This window comes from Pelecanus crispus, chromosome 15 (assembly GCF_030463565.1).
Source record: "Pelecanus crispus isolate bPelCri1 chromosome 15, bPelCri1.pri, whole genome shotgun sequence".
NCBI classification, from domain to species: Eukaryota; Metazoa; Chordata; class Aves; order Pelecaniformes; family Pelecanidae; genus Pelecanus; species Pelecanus crispus.
In genome coordinates, this window is record NC_134657.1 from 3368697 (window position 1) to 3387600 (window position 18904).

General features: G+C 58.2%; 2 protein-coding genes across 3 annotated transcripts; one reads left to right on the forward strand and one right to left on the reverse strand.

The window, feature by feature from the left end:
- Positions 1–482: 482 nt before the first annotated feature.
- DNAJC16 (DnaJ heat shock protein family (Hsp40) member C16) lies at positions 483–10281 on the reverse strand. Of its 2 annotated transcripts, XM_075721529.1 has the most exons (14): positions 10112–10281; positions 9141–9207; positions 7939–8269; positions 6861–7045; positions 5410–5514; positions 4658–4816; positions 4152–4282; positions 3725–3908; positions 3351–3533; positions 3007–3083; positions 2454–2534; positions 2244–2342; positions 1641–1808; positions 483–1207 (listed from the first exon to the last, which is right to left on the reverse strand). In XM_075721529.1, exons 1-14 carry the CDS (start codon positions 10279–10281, stop codon positions 811–813), a joined length of 2337 nt encoding a protein of 778 aa, XP_075577644.1. In that variant the 3' UTR covers positions 483–810. The 2 variants fall into 2 exon arrangements, with proteins under 2 accessions (XP_075577644.1, XP_075577645.1); XM_075721530.1 differs by lacking the exons at positions 9141–9207; positions 10112–10281 and adding an exon at positions 9537–9557.
- Positions 10282–10444: 163 nt separating this feature from the next.
- CASP9 (caspase 9) lies at positions 10445–18904 on the forward strand. Its single transcript, XM_075721567.1, has 10 exons — positions 10445–10576; positions 12793–13012; positions 13466–13546; positions 13758–13789; positions 14739–14915; positions 15665–15754; positions 16427–16574; positions 17113–17292; positions 17481–17590; positions 18651–18904. Exons 1-10 carry the CDS (start codon positions 10445–10447, stop codon positions 18744–18746), a joined length of 1266 nt encoding a protein of 421 aa, XP_075577682.1. The 3' UTR covers positions 18747–18904.

Consider the following 18904-nt stretch of genomic DNA (forward strand, 5'->3'; position numbering starts at 1 on the left):
AGGATACATCGTCTAAAATCGACAGAAGCAGAAAGGCCTCGGGGAAAAAAAAATCAATGTGACATTTAAATGGCTCAACACCTTTATGGTGTTTACAGCCGTGCAAAACCCCCTCCCTCCCCGGTTACGGTTTAGCCGGTGAAGCTGCACGTGGAACTACGACATGAGGAGCCGGGAACATGCAGATCGCCTACTAGCCTGCACCACGGGCGAGTCCCAGCTACGGGTTTGCTACGAGGGAGATGCTCCCGACCGTACTCTAGATCACTTACCACGGGGAAAGGCGCTAAGTACGACCGCCTGGTGGGAGGAGGGGCAGGGCCCGGGCGGGTCTGCAGGGTCTCGCCAGTGTTACACCATGCACCACGGGCTAAGCACACGGGGAAGGGGAGAGAGAACCACGACCCGACCACGTCGCCGGCCGCGTTCGGTCTGGACCGAGTCGCCGCGGCAGAGAAGTCATGGGATTTTTTTTTTTTTTTTTTTTTCTTCGACCGAGGTAAAATGAGAGATGGAACGGGGCGGGCGACTTGGGAAGCGGATGCGGCAGGACAAGAAGGGAAGAACGGACTTCTCGGCTCTTCGGCAGCGTGGCCTCCGAACGCACGAAGGAGTCGGCGGAGGGAATTTCGGCGCGCTTGGCTGCGCTCTCGGGCTCTGGACATGGGGAGGTATTTTCTAGTCGCCGGCCCTAGGAGAGTTCATCTAAAACCTAAGGTCCGTTCGTCACGCTTGTTTGTGTATTCTGGAAAGAGCTGTCCCTTGTCATCTTCATAAAAAGTTTGTCCGTTAGAATCTCTTTAAAACCCCTCAGTCTAGCGCGGGCCACGAGGGGATATAGAACCTCTGTAAGGAGCCCTCTAGAAGGCGTTCCATCCAAAAGGACAATTTGTGCAATTTGTTTTTAATGGACCTAGATCCTGGGCTGCAGGAGGATTTCCCTTTGGCTTCCGCGTGTAGCGAGGAATCGTAATCCTCGCACGATCCCAGGGTTCCCCCCTCGTCCCCCGATCTGTGAGGCTTAAAGAGGCAGAAGTATTTCTTGTGGCCGTTCAGAGCCAGGACGTAGCCTGTGTAGTCGCGCTCGAGGAAATGCTTGTCGTACTGGTTCGGGATGGGGGCCGCATCCTGCGCGAACTCTAACAGGTACTCCAGCCATTCTCGGTGCTTGTCCAGGCTGAGGAAGGAGAAATGAAGAGAGCTGCTCCTGGGGGAAGAGCAGAGGAGAAGCAGGATTAGCACGTCTCTCGAGTCAGGCCGGATTCCTACCGGACAGGTCAGCGTTTGTAAACGAGGGCGGGCGCAGAGCTGTGTCACCGCAGCTCCTTTTTTAACCCAGTTCAGCGCAGGCGACCATTTCCTAGCGCGCAGCGCTGTCGCACTCTCCGTTTGTTGAAACGCGGGTACAGCCAAAGCAGTGGCAGCGCCAGACCTGCCCGGCCGCCTTCACCAAGTACGGCCGGGAAAGGCCGCTCGGTTTTCGGTGGCTCGTCGCTGCTATTGAGCGCAGAGGCCGCTTTGCTCGCTGGAAGCATTCGCTCCTGGCAGTCGAGCCGACGCCGCTCCTGAGTTGTCATCAGAGCGGCGTTACGCGAGTTGTTAACGCAGTAAGAGAAACCCGGGAGAGAGCCCCGGCCTACCCTGTGAACGTGTAGACTTCCAGGGCAAACTTCTGGAGGAGGACGGTCTTGGTCGAGTTGGACAGGATCAAGACCACGTTCATGTGACCCGGCCTCAGGCGTACCAAGTTGCTGTTGTAGTTGATGTCCGTTAGCTCGGTCACCTCGACGAAGCCCTTCTTGGGAATCCTGCCGCAACAAAACGGTGGCCGGGTGAAAGGGGAATGAGGGACTGGGAGTGACCAAGGGCGGAGAAACCGTGAACTCGTTCCCTGCCTCCTTACACTGCACCCTGTAGCTAAAGTCAGTTTAATCGGTGCAGCGGCCAGATTTGGATCTGTCTCAACAAGTCAGACCTTTACCTTTCCCCCAAGGATGTCGTCTGCGCAGAACTCGCTGGGAATCGCTTAATAATTAAGTTTGCGTGCCCCTGTCTTTGCTGGCCCGCATCCTGGCTAACCACCGCCCCTGCTCGCCTCGCCGTGCCCGCGCCACCCCGCGCAACGACCGCGCCGTGCCCGCGCGACTCTGGCACGTCCCTGCCGTCCACCTAACGTGCTCTGCGTAACGCTCCCTGTGCGACGCTTCGGCAGGAAACATTTCTGGAGAAATTAGAGAGGGAACCTGTTACTCTCTTTGCTGAAGCTCGCATCGTTCTTCCCGGTCTTTGCGGCGGTTTCTTCTTTCTCAGAGGGAGGAGAGTCCCTTGTATCGCTCGAATCGCTGCAAAGGAAGATTATTTTTTGTGTGTGTGTGTTTTTAAGGCACCAGATTGGATCGAGGTGCCATTGGCTGGCTCGTTAGATCCCCTAGGACATTTTGGCATGCACTCACCTGAAAGCCTGAACAATAACGGTGCCAAAGAGAATGAAGAGCGCAGAGAAGAGCAGGGACAGCAGCGGCATCATTTCTCGCCTGAGGGGAAGATTTGCAAACAGCAATCAGGTCTGTGAGTCGTCGGTTTCTGCTCGAATTTCGGTTCCTCTCTACCCCAAGTAAGACCGTGCAGTTTTCCCCAGAAACTCGGCTCGTTTCCCAAGTGATTGAGATTTTGAGCACTGTCCTGCTCCCACCCAAAAGGAGGAGAACAAAAATGGATCCGTTTTAAAATAAGGTGATGGGGAAGTGGTGAGAAACAACGGGATGCGTGTTTTCAGGAGCGTAACGTCCCCGCTCAGCCTGAAGGCCGAAGTACCCGGTACCAGAGGCAGAAGCTAACGTTGCTGTGGCGTCAGCGCTCCTCACCTAAATCTCCAGAAAATACAGGCACCTACGTGTTTTGATACGTTCTCAATTCCTGTCAATAAGAACCTGGTTCTACTATGCATCTGAACAAGGTAATGGCCATCCTGCTCCCGATCGAGCCTCATTAACACCCAATCCGTACCAGTTACTATGAAACAAGCTGTCCCAGCAGTCCGAGATATAGTCCAGCATGGAGTAGAGCCATCGGATCAGGAACATCTGTTTAAAAAGAAAAAAAAAAAAATAGAAAAAAGCAAATGACAAACCCGCTATCTGGGACCCTGACAGGGCTCCCAGCCCTTGAACAGAGAACCCTGGGCCGAATCAGCTTTGGAGCACGCCACGAGCTTCCTTCCATGAGCGAGAAAAACTTTTAGAGCCTTGCCTTGGTATTTGGAAATACAACTAATGCCCGTGAATGACCGCAACGGGACTGTCCAAAAAGGGAACACGGTTGTTAGGCAGCCAGAAAGGCCGTGTGCTTACGGGAGCGAGTTCGTCGTTCAAGTCTGCCAGGACAGTCTCTGAAGAGAGAAGGCCGGGGTCTGTCCTCAGCTGCTCCAGGAGATCCAGGAGGATGAAGTTGTCCTCTTTGCTGCCTTGCCAGACCTCCTCCAGGGTTCTATAGCCGATCTTCCCCGCGTTATTGCGTCTCTCCAAAATGACCACCTGGACGAGCCAATAACATCGCAAATGTCAGAGGGGAAGGTCCTTTCTCCTAGACAGACGTTATGCTTCAAATCACTGCCCAGCATTAGGTGGCAGATCAGGGTATAGCATCCTACGTAAAGTGACGTGCATTAGAATGACAGATGAAAAGAAGAAGGGGTAAAGAAAAAACAAAAAAAGGAAACCCTCACAGCTGATTTTCCCCGATACTTCTCCTCATCCATCAGCAAGGCGTCCGCAAATTCCGGCTGCCGGTCGTTATAGATGTGCACAAACTTCAGCGTGTCTTTTGTGTTGGCCACGGCAAAAGTCAAAAATGCCTCATAAGCTTCGGCAAAGTTATCGCCTTCTCCGGTAAGTAAGACCACACAGTGCCTAGGCAACACAATGAGACGGAGGATTAAGAGCCATTCTGGAGGCGAGAGGAAACGACCACCCCCTTTCCGCTAGCCAGAAGGATCCTGAAGAGCCAGAAACCTATCGGACAGCGCGGATACCCAGCGTGACCCAAAGCACTCGTTTCCCTTCACCCTCAGAATCAAACACCAGGTGACTTTAGGAGCTGCCCCAGAGCCTTGGGGAGCAAAACAGGGGGGCACGTTGCCTGCGGAGTCTTACTTTCGCTGACGGTGAGACTTCTTCACGGGACACAGCTCCTGGAACAGCCTCTGGCTGGTGAGTCTGGCCACCATGAGGAACTTATTCTGGGAAAGGAAGTCGTCAATGAGCTGCTTCTTCATCTCTCGTGCCTGGTGAGGACAAAGAAAGCGGAGGTCAGAACTGAGCAGGATGAGGAGAGGAAAAACTGTTGCGACGTCGTTGTCTGAAGCCCAGGGAAGGCTGCTGGCCATCATGGTCCTTGCTGAAATCACCCGAGACATTTTGAGGCCCCGAGACCGAGAAGCTACCTGCAGCCCCCCTCCTCGAAAGGTCAGACGCCGTTGTTGAAGCCTACCGAGCTTCCTCCCTCCTAATGGTCGCTCTCTGCTGAAGCCCGAGTTTCTGCTGAGAACAAACGCTCTCTACTCTGAAACGCGCCACCGACCAACCTCTCATCGCAAGCTCGGTCAGAAAACCTCAGTGTCCGTTTCACGTAAGCTGTCAGAGAGGGCTCTGAGCGATACCTGCACAACGTCAGCGGGCCTGTCGATGTGCTCCTTGAAGATCATCATGGTGGGAGTGTAGATGTTGATGTTGTACTGACTGGACAGCTCTTCAGCGCCTCGGAGTCCGACGTACACGTAGCCGAAGGACAAGTAATCTCGGTATGCAAAGGCAGTCAGCTGGAGGGGAAGAAAGCACCGGCGCGTGTTTACATTAGAGAGCAAACAACATTTTCTCCCCTGAGTGCCTGCAGTGACCTTGCTTCGAGAACACCTCCCGCCATTTAAATGTCATTGGGCGTGCGCCGCAAGAGGTAAAAGCCCTTCCTCCCCGTGCCGAACCGCAGTTTGCGTTCTCTTACTCATCGTACAGGGAGCCTCGATGGATCCACAGCTTTATTTTACCACCTGACATTTTGTGGGGTAGCGGGGGTTTCTTAGGAAAGGGGCTTTCTGGTAACCCAAATTAGACGTGCTGCAAAATTCTCTCGTTACCAATAAAGGCGAGTGCGCGCCTCCATTGCCGCTACATCCAAAACCCGCCCAGCACCTTCGCATTCGCTAAGGGTACTGCCGTGGCAGGACAGGGAGACAACCTGCCGATGAAGTCGGTCACCTGGCCGTGCCCTTTTCAACTGACGCAAATCAACCTGTTCTCTTAGAATAGCATTTAGAGGTGCCGACCCACCTCTGCTCGCAGCAATACCGCCTTTTCTTTTGCAACAGCTGGATTTATTAGTGAGTCAACAACGCAGCGACAGAAATCCTATTACCTTGTATAATAACGGCACTGCTGGCATATGATCAAATAGAAGGACGTGGGGCTTGTTTTCTTTCTTCCAGTTGGAGAGAAAGCGGATGTAGTTTTTATCTGTAATCTTTAAATAGGATCAGCATGTTAGTTTAACCTCGGAGCCGTTAGACACACGCAACGCTGGACGATCGGGTGTCCGCATGAGAACCGAGTCAGGAAAAGCTGCTCGGGTGTTACAGAAAGCGGACCGTGGGTTTGTCTTTCCAACAGGTGTGCCTGATCTGTGCTTTTTTGATGGAGGAAATAACTCTGAACCATCCGTCTCGACCCCCACCCGCCCTCTTAGTTATCGCATCCTCTGTCGATGCTGTTCCCAGTCGACGCTGGTGCCCCTTTCGGTCTCACAACTGTTCATTGGGGTCCTATGCTTTATATCTAGTGGGAAGCCAGGGGTTAATGGGCACCTGTGAGCTCCATCAAACCCACTCCATTTCAGCAGCAGTACCTCTTTGACCTAGAGGAAGGAGATAAAAGGGGGGGATCACAGCTCGTTGAGGGGCCCGCAGGTGGAGGAGAGCTGCCTGCTAGCTCTGGTTTTGCAGAATGCCTGGCTGTGGGAGGCGAAACGGCTGCTGTAGCTGCGGAAAGGGACAGCGGACCCCACTTTTGGGGTGTGAACTCCAACGCCCAGCGGGTCAAGAGGCCATTGGGAAGGGTGACCCTCGCCGAAGACCCCGAGGGAAAACGAGGTGAGGTGAGCAAGGCTCCGGGACGGGAAGAGCGCCGTGGGGGCTGACCGGGCCACGTCGCGCCGACGGGGGAGGTGGGTGCTTGAGGACGCTGCCAAAAATAACCGAGCAGGGCCAAAATGCAGGAATTTTTTTATCTAGTAGGAGGTTTTACCTATAACTTTGACAGGGTTCGTGCTGCCGGCTCCAGTTTCAAAGGTCCGAATCAAAACTGGACGAGAGAAACGATGGGTCTGTGTGTGGGTGAGTTTTAGCAGACAATGCCTACAAGTTAGGGAGTGGTCCTTAATTTGCTGGATGAAACCCCAAGAAAGGAGAAGGGAAATGACATCCAGCAGGCAGGCAGGGCACGATTGCAGATTCCTAGCCTAGGGGTGGCTTTCGTGCAGCTCTGGCAGCCATGGGGAATTTACAACTGGGGGAGCAGCGGGCACGCAAAGTTGCCGGTGTAACCGCATTGTAGCGGGGTCAGCCCATTTGCCGGGAGAAGCGTTACGGAGCAGCTGCGTTGCGCGATCGCTTCTGACAGCTCCCGGGTTTGTAGCTGTAACGACAGCTCTCAACCCGCCTCGCTTCACCAGCCTCGGTCGGATCCTCTCGCGCTCGTGACGCAGATTAGCTCGGGGACTGAATTAAACAGATTAGCCACCGAAACAGCTAAGGAGATGAATATCCAGACAGATTGTGAGAAGCGGTGCGTGACACTCTCACTAGAGCGTACCTTTTCCACGAGATTCCCCGGCAGAAGGTTCTCCACGAATTGCCGCAGGTTTTCTCGAACGACAGCGTTGTGGAAGAAGGTTATTTTCCCGTTAATGAGCCCTAGTAGGGACGGTGTGCTGTGCGCACCTAGGTGATGGGCGAGGCGCCTTTCGTACCCGGCGTGGACAACTCCGATTCCCACTCCTGAAAAAGGAGAGCGGGTTCACGTGAAAGATCATCGATGACCCAAAATGCACAGTAAAAAATTGAGGTTGAAATCCTGTGCCCTGGCCTGGCATCCTGCTCAGGAGTTAGGAGGGATTATTGCATGACTAACTCTGTACTTTCCTCCTTTCCCAATCCCTGGAAAACTGTATTTAAAACTCACAGATTTTTCTAGGGGTGGGGGGGGAGAGAGAGAGAGAGAGAGAGAACACTTTGTCCTCTCTTGTTCTGCCTGCTGGTATTTCACATGCTACATGAAAACCTCAAGGAGAAAAATCTTAGTAAGTGGGAACCGCCCTGCCTTTGTCTCCTGCTGTCTGTCGAGTGTGTGTTTTTCCAGAAGCACGTGCAGGGAAAATATCTGCAGGGAAAACAAGGAAGCCGGGGCTGGCGGGGCGAGTACAAAATACCTCCTTGGCATCCAAATGTGGTCAGTAAGTCTCAAAACTTCGCTGTACGGTAGTGGCCCTAAAGTCGAGGGGCTGATGTTTGCGCAGGGATGTTTGCTTACCTGAGCCATCCGAGTGCAGGACGAAGAGCGACACGGCACTTAGGCCGGTGGCCTGAACCCGTGGCAGTGCAATTGGCCCTCGGCCACGCCGTCGTTTATTAGCACCGGTACTGGACTAAGCCACCGGCCGTACGGTCAGGAGAAAAGGCATCTTGCCCTTGTGAGCTATGGGACTAGTTTTTTCCCGTTTCTAACAACATGTAGCCTCACCGATTAGGATGTTAGTAATGCTCGGGAAAGCACTAGGATAAATCCCCCGAGGAAATCTACAGGTTAAACTCAGTCCTCGGAAGCCGAAGGCAATTGCCGCGGCCTCACGGGGCGAGGGACGCGTGCCTGGCCTAAGTGGCTTCATCCTTACCCAGCGCCTCCAATTCCTGAGCGACTTCCTTCCACACGGGCTCGATGTGGATGCAGCTGAAACACCAGTCTGAGGTTATTTTAATGAGGTAAGGTTTCTTGAAACTGTCCGGCACGATTTCGTTGATATAATGGGAAAAATGGAGCAAATACTTCTCGTCGGAGGTGTCGCGCCTCTCGGAATTAAAGGGGAAATGGAAGAAGGACTCGTCAAAATAGAAGCCTTCGTGGAAGTGGTGGAACTGGCGATGCTGGTGCTGAGAGTAGCCCTGGCTTTCCCCGGCATCTCCGTAGCGATCAAAGTGTGCCCTCTTTTCCTCATTGGAGAGAATCTGGGAAGCAGAGGATAGAAGAACGGTCACCTGAAACCATGATGGGGAACTGCCCTGACAATAACCCCTTAGTAAACAACTGCAGCTGCCTAAGGACGGGCTACAAGGGAACGCGCAGTCTTTGCTGCGCGGCGCAGGGATAAGTATTCCGGAAAAGGGAGCACTCGCATTGCCTCCAGGCTCGCCGTGGTAAATAAGGGTAAAAAAACCCCAAAGCCCAAAGAAAAGGAGCCTGTAAATCCAGACTGCTGTACCCATTTCTGCTGCCGATTTGCTCCCCGAGCCCAAACGTCACCCTCAGCACAGCGCGGCTTTTGCCGGCATCTGCTTGAACGCCAAGGGTTTCTCTCGGCGCATCGGAAAGCACCGTAAGTTTTACGAAGCGGAGAGAAACTGAGTTTTTCGGCTGGGAGATGAGGATTGGCTTTATTTCTGTGGGCTCGGCTCGCTTGCCACGGAAGCATCGGGTCAGCCACCGCAGAGCGGGGCAGCCGCCTTCGAGAGCCGCGCCCGAGCGGCGTGCAAATACTACTTATGCAAAGAATAATTTGAAGCGACTCAAGCGCTGTCAGTGATTACCATTGCTTACATCACCCCCAAAATACTTATATGCACGTGCGACACGGACGAGCCAGCCGGCCAGCTGCACGGGGCTCGGCAAATACCCGCTTCTCCCTCATTTGAGGGTTTTTAGCCAGAACGGGGCAGGCCCGCGGTGGAGGAAACCGTTCTCGTCGGCAGCGTCCGCCTCCACAGGGTCGAGCACCTTTCCTGTGCAGGCGTGCGCAGAAAAAGCACAAAGCCACGTACAGACAAGTAAGGCCACTTAACTTCTAATGACAGCAGGAGTTTAGCGAGAAGAGCGCGTTACCTCGTAGGCCTTGCTAATCTGGATGAATTTGTCTTCTGCTCCCGGGTCCTTGTTTTTGTCAGGGTGCCTACAAGGCGGAACCGGAGGAGAAAGGGGGTCAGCGGTTCGCCGGGGGGGCACAGGGAGCCAGCCGTCGGCCTCCGTTCGGAGGAGAGCAGGATGCGGTTAGGGTGTGCGGCAGCATCCCCTGAGGCCAAGATCAGATTTTACACCTGGCATGTGCTCTCCCTACCCAAACCCCGTCCCAAAACGCAGCACCGGGGTGTGTGGCGGGTGCCCGCAGACCCATCCCTCCGGCCGATCCATCGCCGACAGCCTGAGCCCAGACCGAGGGAGCGTGTACCTTTCCTACCCACTACAGCGACGCGTCCCTCAGCTGCTGCCCTACATACCTACCGCGCTCCTCCTGCAAAATACCTCCCGTCGCAGCCCTCGGGGATGTCTCGGGCAAAAGTATGCGGGCTCTAAAAGCTCCGGGTGAGGCTATTTCCCGAGGCAAGGCCTCGAGCCCGCTCCTTGGCGCGCACCGCTGTGGATCCAACGCGTCTCCCTGCGGCACGGGGGTCGAGTCGCCCTCGGGCATCGACGTATCGACCTGAGAGCCAGGTGCTGGCATATTAAAGGTTCCCAGTTGACTCGGGGAGAACTTTTCTCCCCGCTGTAGCCAGGATCTGGGAGGGTTTTATGGCAGGGAGTGCTAGCGTGACGGTGTCGGCTTGGTTTTAGGATGACTCTTGGCCTGCGAGGAAGACCCGCGTTCCTCTCCGGGCCTCGGCTGGCGCGGACAGCGGGGTGAGGGGGCCAATGGCCCCTCGCAGCAGCCCTGCCCGCTCCTCCAAGCGCAGCGGCCTAGCTCTGTCAACCGAGGGGACGCGAAACGACGCCGTGTGTCTGCGCGTCCGTCTGTCCGTCCCGCCCCGGTGCTGGGGGGCGGGGATCAGAGCCCGGGGGAGCGGAGGGCGGGCACGTACCATTCCCGGGCGAGCCGCTTGTAGGCCTTCTTGATGTCGGCCTGGCTGGAGCTCCGGCCGACCCCCAGGACGCGGTACGGGTCGAAATCCCCCGCCGCGGCCTGCGCTCCCAGGGCGGCCAGCAGCAGCAGGGCGGCGGCGCAGGCCAGGCCCGCCCGCCCCAGCTCCATGGCTGCGGGGGACGGGGCTCGGCGCTGCGGGGAGCGGCGAGGGCCGCGGCCGGGCCGCCCTCAGCCACCCTGCGCCGCCGCTTCCGGCGCGCCCGCCCCGCCGGCCGGAAGCGGCGCCGTCTCCATGGAGACGGCGCCGCTTCCGGCCGGCGGGGCGGGCGCCATGGAGGAGGCGCAGCGCCGGGCCCTGCGGCGCGGGCGGGCGCGGCTGGTGGCGGCGCTGCGGGTGGCGCCGCTCTGGGAGCCGCTGGAGGAGCGCGGCCTCTTCAGCCGGCCCATGCTGGAGGAGCTGCAGGTGGGGCGGGCCCCGGGGGAGGGTCTTCTGCGTGCCCTCGGCCCCGGGGAGGGGCCACGGGAGGGTCTTCTGTGTCCCCTCGGGCCTGGGGCGTGCCCAAAGGGGGGCCCCGTGTCCCCTCAGCCCCGGGGACAGAGTAAGGGGTGGCCCCCTTGGCCCCTCAGGCTTGGGGAGGAGCCCGAGGGAGGGCTCTGTGTCCCCTCAGCCCCGGGGATGGGCCCAGGGGTGGCCCCCGTGTCCCCTCAGCCCCGGGACAGAGTAAAGGGTGGCCCCCGTGTCCCCTCAGCCCCGGGGATGGGTCCGGGGGTGGCCCCCGTGTCCCCTCAGCCCCGGGGACAGAGTAAGGGGTGGCCCCCGTGGCCCCTCAGGCTTGGGGAGGAGCCCGAGGGAGGGCTCTGTGTCCCCTCAGCCCCGGGGATGGGCCCAGGGGTGGCCCCCGTGTCCCCTCAGCCCCGGGACAGAGTAAAGGGTGGCCCCCGTGTCCCCTCAGCCCCGGGGATGGGTCCGGGGGTGGCCCCCGTGTCCCCTCAGCCCCGGGGACAGAGTAAGGGGTGGCCCCCGTGGCCCCTCAGGCTTGGGGAGGAGCCCGAGGGAGGGCTCTGTGTCCCCTCAGCCCCGGGGATGGGCCCAGGGGTGGCCCCCGTGTCCCCTCAGCCCCGGGGATGGGTCCGGGGGTGGCCCCCGTGTCCCCTCAGCCCCGGGGACAGAGTAAGGGGTGGCCCCCGTGTCCCCTCAGCCCCGGGGACGGGCCAGGGGGTGGCCCCCGTGTCCCCTCAGCCCTGGGCGTGTGCTCAAAGGAGGGCCCCGTGTCCCCTCAGCCCCGGGGAGGGGCCACGGGAGGGTCTTCTGTGTCCCCTCAGGCCTGGGGACGTGCCCAAAGGAGGGCCCCGTGTCCTCTCAGCCCCGGGGACAGAGTAAGGGGTGGCCCCCGTGTCCCCTCAGCCCCGGGGGATAGGCCTGGGGGTGGCCCCTGTGTCCCCTCAGGCCTGGGGGCGTGCCCAAAGGAGGGCCCCGTGTCCCCTCAGCCCCGGGGACAGGGCAGGGGGTGGCCCCCGTGGCCCCCTCAGCCCCGGGGATGGGCCACGGGAGGGTCTTCTGTCCCCCTCAGCCCCGGGGAGGGGGCCGAGGGAGGGTCCCCTGTCCCCTTAGTCCCGAGGATGCGCCCAGGTGTGTCCCCTGTGTCCTCTCAGCCCCGGGGACAGGGCAGAGGATGGCCCCAGTGTCCCCTCAGCCCCAGGAATGTGCCCAAGGGAGGGTCTTCTGTCCCCCTCAGCCCCGGGGATGGGCCAGGGGGTGGCCCCCATGTTCCCTCAGGCCTGGGAGCAGCCCCGGGGGTGTCCCCCATGTCCCCTTAGCTCTGGGGACATGCCCGAGGGAGGGCCCCGGTGACAGGGCATGGGATGGTCCTGGTGTCCCCTCAGCCCTGGGGATGTGCACGGGGGTGTCCCCCCTGTCCCCTCAGCCCTGGGGACTTGCCCGAGGGAGGGTCTTCTGTCCCCCTCAGCCCTGGGGATGGGTCCAGGGGTGGCCACTGTGTCCCCTCAGCCCTGTGACAGGCCCAGGGGATGACCCCTGTGTCCCCTCAGCCCCGGTGACAGGCTGGGGGGTGGCCCCTGTGTCCCCTCAGCCCTGTGACAGGCCCGAGGGAAGGCCCCGGGTCCCCTCATTCTTGGTGACAGGCCTGGAGGGTGTCCCCTGCCCCTCCCCACCTCCAGCCCTGTGTGTAAGAGGTGTAAGATCCCCCCATCTCCTTGTCCCTTCTTGTCCCCTGCCCCAGTTTCTCCTGGGGCCCCCATCCCAGGCCGGTGCCAGGCTTAAGGGGCTGCCGTTTCCCCTCTCTGTTACTGGTGACAGGCCCAGGGGTGTCTTAGCTCGTCCCACGTGCTGGTGACAGGCTGGGGGATGCCTGTTCGTCCCCTGGGGAGGGGCTGGGGGTGCTCCCCCTCCCTCCGAGCCCTACGGTGGGCTGCAGCCGCCTGTCCCGGCAGAGGCGGCAGGGCGTCCTGGTTGGAGTGGGGTCTGGGCCGGCGTTCGGGTGGCTGCCGGGGGTGTCTGTGACTGCGTCCGCTGTGTCTCGGTCTTGTTCGCCCCGTGGAGAGGTGCTCGACGCAGATCCCCGCGTTGCCCCTCTCTGGGTGCTGGTTGGAAGGGCTGGCTGGGCCGAACACCTTGGCTCGGAGCAAAGACATGTTGTCCTGGGCTTTCCTCCTCTGCAGAGCGCCGGCAGCCGAGGAGAGCAAGCCCGGCAGCTGCTCATCGACCTGGAGACTCGAGGGAAACAGGCTTTTCCTATATTCCTCTCGATCCTGCGGGACACCGGGCAAGGCGACCTCGCGGACATGCTGGTCAAGGAGTGCGAGTGGTTGCCGGCGCCGACGCAGCTGGTGGACCTGAGGCCTGTTGAGCTGGAGTTACGTGGAGAAAAGCATAATAAAAGTAAGTATTCAGGGTGTGGTTGTTTTCTGGGCAAACAGCATGGCTCATCGAGAGAGGCGACTATGCAGAGCCATTGGGAGAACGTCGTGCTTTCCGGCAGCGGAAGCTTTTAAGCTCCAGCTGCGTGCCCGTGGCGTTAGGAGCTTTGTTCTCTGTATTTTTGCATGTGGCCTCTGTGGTACTTTGGGGAAAAATTATTTTCCTTTGTCCTTGCTGTCTTGCGCTCCACTGAATCTGTGGGCAGATCCAGCTCGTGCGGTCGTGAGGAGAAACTTTAGGTTGTTGAACCCCAAAAAGGTGAAAAGCGACGCGACATCGTATCGCGGCCTCGCAGCAGGGTGGCTGCGACAGGGGCTGTCGGTGCAGGTCCTTCTGGGGACCCCGGCTCGATTACCTGAGGTGTGAAATCAGAAAGGGGAAGAGGTGAGACCTGACTGTCCTGTGTCGTTACAGATGCGAACTTCCCTGAACGTTTGTCCATCCCGGTCCCAGCTGAGAGCGAAAGACCTCGAACGCCTCCCGCGCCAGGCCGGGGTAAGCTGCATCCCAGGCTGCTCCAGAGAGCCAGGGTGCCAAATGCTTGTTTGCGGCATGCGGCGGGGCGGGAAGAGGGAATCGGTACGTGTAGCCGATGTGCCGTGGGCGACAGGGCAGGATCGACTTTAATTCCAGGAAGAGGAATGGGTATAACGTCTCGTTGCGGGGCACAGAGAGCTAAATACCCTGTCTCTGTTGTGCATTGCAGGTTCGGCTGTTGACAAGAGGAACCGCAATCTGGTTAGTATTTGGTTGGGCCAAACGTGTGCCCTGTTAAGCAAAGGCTCGTGGGTGGCTACCGGGAAATAGCCCTGGGACAGCCCGGCGTCGCTTCTTGTTATTGGAGCGGTCGCTCAGAGGCCGACGCCGGTCTGACGGGGCCAACGAGCTCAGTGGAGGTCGATCCTTAGCCAGCTCCTCTGGATTGCCGAGGCTGCCGCGCCAATAACATAGCGTAGAGCTAAAGGTTGTGCTTCAACGGTTTCCAGTAAGGCAGCTGGTAATTTCCTAAGGCGCTGACTCACGTGTTACCTGCGCAGCGGCCTTTAGACTTTGTAATCGTAGCGTTGAGAAACAGGAACTAGGAAAACAACAAGGAACACGTGCAGCACGCTTGGGCGACGCGCGGGGAAGCGAGCATTGTGAATATGGCAGCGTGCGTGTCTGGAGTCGCCTCCTGACGGCCTGCGGGTATCTGGCGCAGAGGGAGCAGTTTGGCCGTGTATGCGCCAGGCTTGTAGCTGTATTGCTGCAGGCATTTGGGTAGCCCTCCTAAAATTCCTGCGGTGCCGTCATCGGTGGTCAAGCTGAGCTCCTGGGAGATTTATCTCCCAGATTTATCTCTCGGCTCCTTGCGTGGGCTCTTGTGGTGAGGTTTGGCGGCGATGCCTAGAAAAACTCCTGGAAACTTCAACTTGCCGTCGGAGACGCTGCAGGTAAAGAAGCGGACGGTTTTCCGCAAAGGCAGTCCTCGATTTGGCAGGTTGCTTTGTGCTCCCCAGCTGCTGATAATGATGCACATGCGCGCAGAGAACAGTCGCTCTTCTCCATCCCTGGGCCCGGAGAAAAGAGAAAGCTGTCAAACGAGCTACTTTAAGGACTCCCGTTCCTCGTCGGCATCGCGTCCTGCTGGATTAGCCAGCAAGAGCTCTGATTAAGAGGGTGGTTAATTGTGCCGTGTGCCTGCCAGGTTTACGAGCTGAAAGCGGACCCGTGTGGACGCTGCCTGATCCTCAACAACGTCAACTTCAGCAGAGCCTCGAATCTGTCCACTCGCGTCGGCTCCAACGTGGACTGCGAGAAGCTGGAGAAGCGCTTCAAGGCTTTGCGCTTCGACGTCCTGACTCGGCAGGATCTCAAAGCTCAGGTGAGGCCGGCCGCATCCAGCTAACGCGAGAGGCGAGCCCCTGGCAGCGACGGCAGCATGTTACGGGACATACCCCCATGTCGGCAGCGCGCCAAAAGCCCCGGCCTGCGCCACGCAGTGAAATAATGAACCGCTGACGTCCTCTTATTTTGTTGTCGTGCTGCAATCGCAGAAGGAGAAAGGAGCTCGCACGCTTTCACTTTTCCGCCTGCACTGTGATTCCTGGTCGTGATTTGTTTTGGAAATCGGTGAGGCTGTGTGTCTGTGACAGCTCTGACAGCCTCTGTGTTGCGTGCAGCTGGGGGTGCGATTTGCCCCTCTGTTTGGGCCTCGGCCGTTACCTCGAAGCGGCGGGGGGGGAGCTCGATCGTCCGGAGTGGCCGCCGAAAGTAAGCCGAGGTTCTCTGTTCACCCGCTGGTCCCTTATCGGCAGCGGCGTGTTTTGGCAGATAAATCCCGCAGAAGCGCGTTTCGGTTTACGTCGCCACGTTGTAAAGAACGCGGCGAGAAGAGAAATGTCTGTAATTAAAGCAGCCGATGTTAAATAAGGGCTGAACCGCTGAAATACGTGTTGTCCACCGACAGCGTTTCGCTGCCTGCACGTGGGGCGCGCGTTATCCCGCGGTGGTGAGATTGACTGGATCCTTCCGAGCAGCGTGGCTGTGGTAGACCAATAAGAGCAGGGCCTGGCAGTCATCTGCGGCCGAGGTACGATTTGAAAAACTCTGACCGTGACGTTTTCTACATAGGAAATGATTTCAGAGCTGCAGACGCTGGCAGAGCAGGACCACAGCGCCTTGGACTGCTGCGTCGTGGTGATCCTTTCCCACGGCTGCCAGGTGGGTTTGTCGCGCCTCTCCCTTTGCTCGTTAGCCTGATCGCCTGCAGGGGAAGGGGCGCATTCCCTGTCATGGCCCTTTGGCCATCGCAGGACATTGCAAAGAGTTATGCTCTTGTACCTGGGTTAAAGGAAACGGGAGCTTCTCCAGCGTAGTCTGATCCGGCGTCGCCCGCGGACGAGCGTTCTGCGTCTCGGAAGTTGGGGTGCATGACTCAGAACCGAACGATGGGCGCAGAGCGGAGGGAGGCGGCGCTAACCCTCATTCTGTGCTTATGTAGTCCGTCCTGTTTCTTCAGCCCGGATGCCATTAGTAGTAAAGCCTATTTATCGCAAGTCAGAGGTCTCGAAGGATGAGGAGAGGGGACCGAGTGTTAGGGACACGGTGTGTATATTAGTACGTGCGCGTTGACCCAGAGGATGAAGAACCCTGTCGCTGGAGGAGGCGGGATAGGCCTTGGATGAGAAGAGGAGTTGGATTGCTGGGGTTTAGCGTGTTTTGAATAGCTCCTGGGCATCCCTTCGCCCCGATGCAGCGTGCGCATCTGCACGAACACAAGGAAGCGAGATTTGTTCTGGTAGCTTTGGGCTGCAAAGCACCCGGTCGGAAATGGGCTCCCTCGGAACGGGCCTCGCCTTCCGCGTTACTAGCTGCTGGATTTTCCTCTTGCAGACGAGCCATATTCAGTTTCCCGGAGGCATTTACGGAACGGATGGCAAACCCATTCCAGTAGAAACGATTGTGAACTACTTCAATGGGTCCCATTGTCCGAGTTTGAGAGGAAAACCCAAACTTTTCTTCATCCAGGCCTGTGGCGGAGGTGAATCTTTGTCTGAGCTCCCAAAGCGAATCGGCTGTCGGGCATGAGCGGGCTTCAGCGATGTGGTTAGACTCGGGCTTCTCGTTCCTTTGTTGCTCATTGCCCATTTCTCCGGCTGTCTTTTCTTACTCTCGGCCACGTATTCTTCCTGCTAGCACGGGTCGAGTCTAAGGGCTCAGACCCGAGCCTCTCGTGGGAGGGCGGTACCGATTTCCCCGGGCTGCAACGGTTTGACCGCTCTGGAGGGAGACGCGGGAAGGAGGGGAGTAATTGCAGCACACGGCCGGGCAGCGCTCCGGGCCTTGGGCCGTGAGGTGGGCAGGGAAGCGCGGGGCGAGGGCGTTTGCGTGAATCGCCCGACGGCTCCGACTCGGCGGGCACAGCCGAAGAGCCAAAACCCTTCGTTTTGTTGGAGGGCCTTTATTTATTTATTGATGTATTTATTTATCCCTTCGTCTTTTCTTCACGGAGGATGTACGGTTGTTGAGTGCTTGGGCAGGATGAATTTCAGGGATCATCGTCTCGCCCCTTTTTGCAGAACAAAGAGATCCAGGCTTCGTAGTGGATTGTGATTCACCTGGCGACGAAGCTCCCGGAGGTTCTTTAGAGTCGGACGCGACTCCTTTCCGGGCTCCGGTGGGTAACGTGGATGAGCCGGACGCTGTAGCCAGTTTGCCCACACCCAGCGACATCTTGGTCTCCTACTCAACTTTCCCAGGTGACGTAGCCCCTGCAAATCCTTTCCTGGGTACAGGGGAAGTAGCCAAAAAGTGGGAGCTTCGTGGCCAAAGGCAGGGGCGGTTAGGGGCAACTGGCTCCGCCGGAGATGGCACCCAGGGAGCGGCAGTAACTTGGTGAGATGAGAAGGCTGGCTTTAGCGGTAACGTTCTCATTCTTTCTCTGAAGGTTTTGTCTCCTGGAGGGAGGCGTCGAGGGGCTCGTGGTACGTGGAGACGCTGGACAGCGTGCTGGAGCAATATGCCCGTTCAGAAGACCTGCTGAACTTGTTATTGCAGGTAAATGTCTTTTTTTTTTCCCTGCTTTTTGTAGTCGTGATGAAGGAAATAGTCAGAGCTGCAGTCAGTCGGGGTGTGGAGGCGTACATTTAAAAAAGGAATGACCGTATTGAGCGCTCAGTTTAAGGCTAGGCTAATGGCAGGTACCGTGGAGAGGTCTAATTACAACGTAAGCATCTGGCCTCCCTCTGCCAAAAATCACCTCCAGGTTTCTCTAGTGAGAAGTAATCCTGAACCTACAGGCTTTAATCTCTGCCAAGGAAATGGCTAAAAAATTGCCCGGCTTGTCCCACCCTCAAAAGTCCGGGACACGGGGCACCGTCAGAAGCATGCCTCTGCGTGTCCGGGCGGATCACACTCTTCAGGAAGAGCCACTGGCTCTCTGGCACCTGGAGATCTCCACGGGCGCGCTCTCTTTTTGGGTTTTGCATCTTCCTGAGCTCCCGTGACACCATGGTGAGTCTCAAGGAGTGTCTCGCCCTTGGGCGGATGATGCCGGAGTTTGCATTCACACATCCCGGTGAGCGAGGAGTGCAACGCGCCGGGAACATGTGCCTTGTGTGCCCCATCAACTAGGGAGAGAGGACCTACTTTCGTTTTTTTGTCGCTTTCCCAATGTCGCGGTGCTGCTTTGGCGTGCGGCAGCATGGCAGCTGTTCATTTCAAGGGAGCAGTGCGAGACCCTCTCCCCGTCGGTTGGCATTCAGCGCCAGGAAAGGCACCTTGGGGAAATGACGGGCGTGCCTGGCAGAAAATGGGTGGAAAGGGAATTTGCTTTTAAGTAAAGGGCCAACGGGAAAGAGGGAGTTGTGGCTCACGCGGAGAAGCGCCCGCCGGAGGCAGCGGCAGCTGGGATGGCCGGGTGTTCTCGCCAGGTCGCGTTCCCTCAAGTCCCCTTTGTTTTTGCTGGCCAAAAGATCTCGCGTTAGGAGGCTGCCCGCTCTTCCGCCCCGCAGTCCCGCTCCCCGTCCTTATCGCCGCGCTTCTGGCGAGATGTCGCGCCCCGACGCGCGGGTCGGGAAAGCGTCCCGCGCCTCGACCGCTCTCCTTCCGTTCTCAGGTGGCCAACACCGTCTCCGCCAAGGAGGGGAGGTACAAGCAGATCCCGGGCTGTTTCAACTTTCTCCGCAAAAAATTCTTCTTCGCGTGCAAATGACGTGCGGGCTCCGAGCTCGCAGAGGAGAGCTCCCCTAGCTCGCTGCGACGTGGCCGTGCTCGGCCTCCAAGTATCGGTTTTCGGCAATCGCGACATTCGTGTCCTTTGCTGCCCGGATAACCGAGTGATGGAATTGAGGTCTGCTGCTTAAGCAGACT

What these genes read in the sequence shown, in the direction of transcription:
- DNAJC16 (XM_075721529.1), bottom strand. Translation starts at nt 10,281, where the DNA reads ATGGAGCTGGGGCGGGCGGGCCTGGCCTGCGCCGCCGCCCTGCTGCTG. An exon ending in CGGGGAATCTCGTGGAAAAG is followed by an intron (nt 5,515 to 6,860) that starts GTACGCTCTAGT and finishes TCCTATTTAAAG; the next exon opens with ATTACAGATAAAAACTACAT. An exon ending in CAGTGCCGTTATTATACAAG is followed by an intron (nt 4,817 to 5,409) that starts GTAATAGGATTT and finishes CTTCCCCTCCAG; the next exon opens with CTGACTGCCTTTGCATACCG.
- CASP9 (XM_075721567.1), top strand. Translation starts at nt 10,445, where the DNA reads ATGGAGGAGGCGCAGCGCCGGGCCCTGCGGCGCGGGCGGGCGCGGCTG. An exon ending in TGGAGAAAAGCATAATAAAA is followed by an intron (nt 13,013 to 13,465) that starts GTAAGTATTCAG and finishes GTGTCGTTACAG; the next exon opens with ATGCGAACTTCCCTGAACGT. An exon ending in CTCCTACTCAACTTTCCCAG is followed by an intron (nt 17,293 to 17,480) that starts GTGACGTAGCCC and finishes CTTTCTCTGAAG; the next exon opens with GTTTTGTCTCCTGGAGGGAG.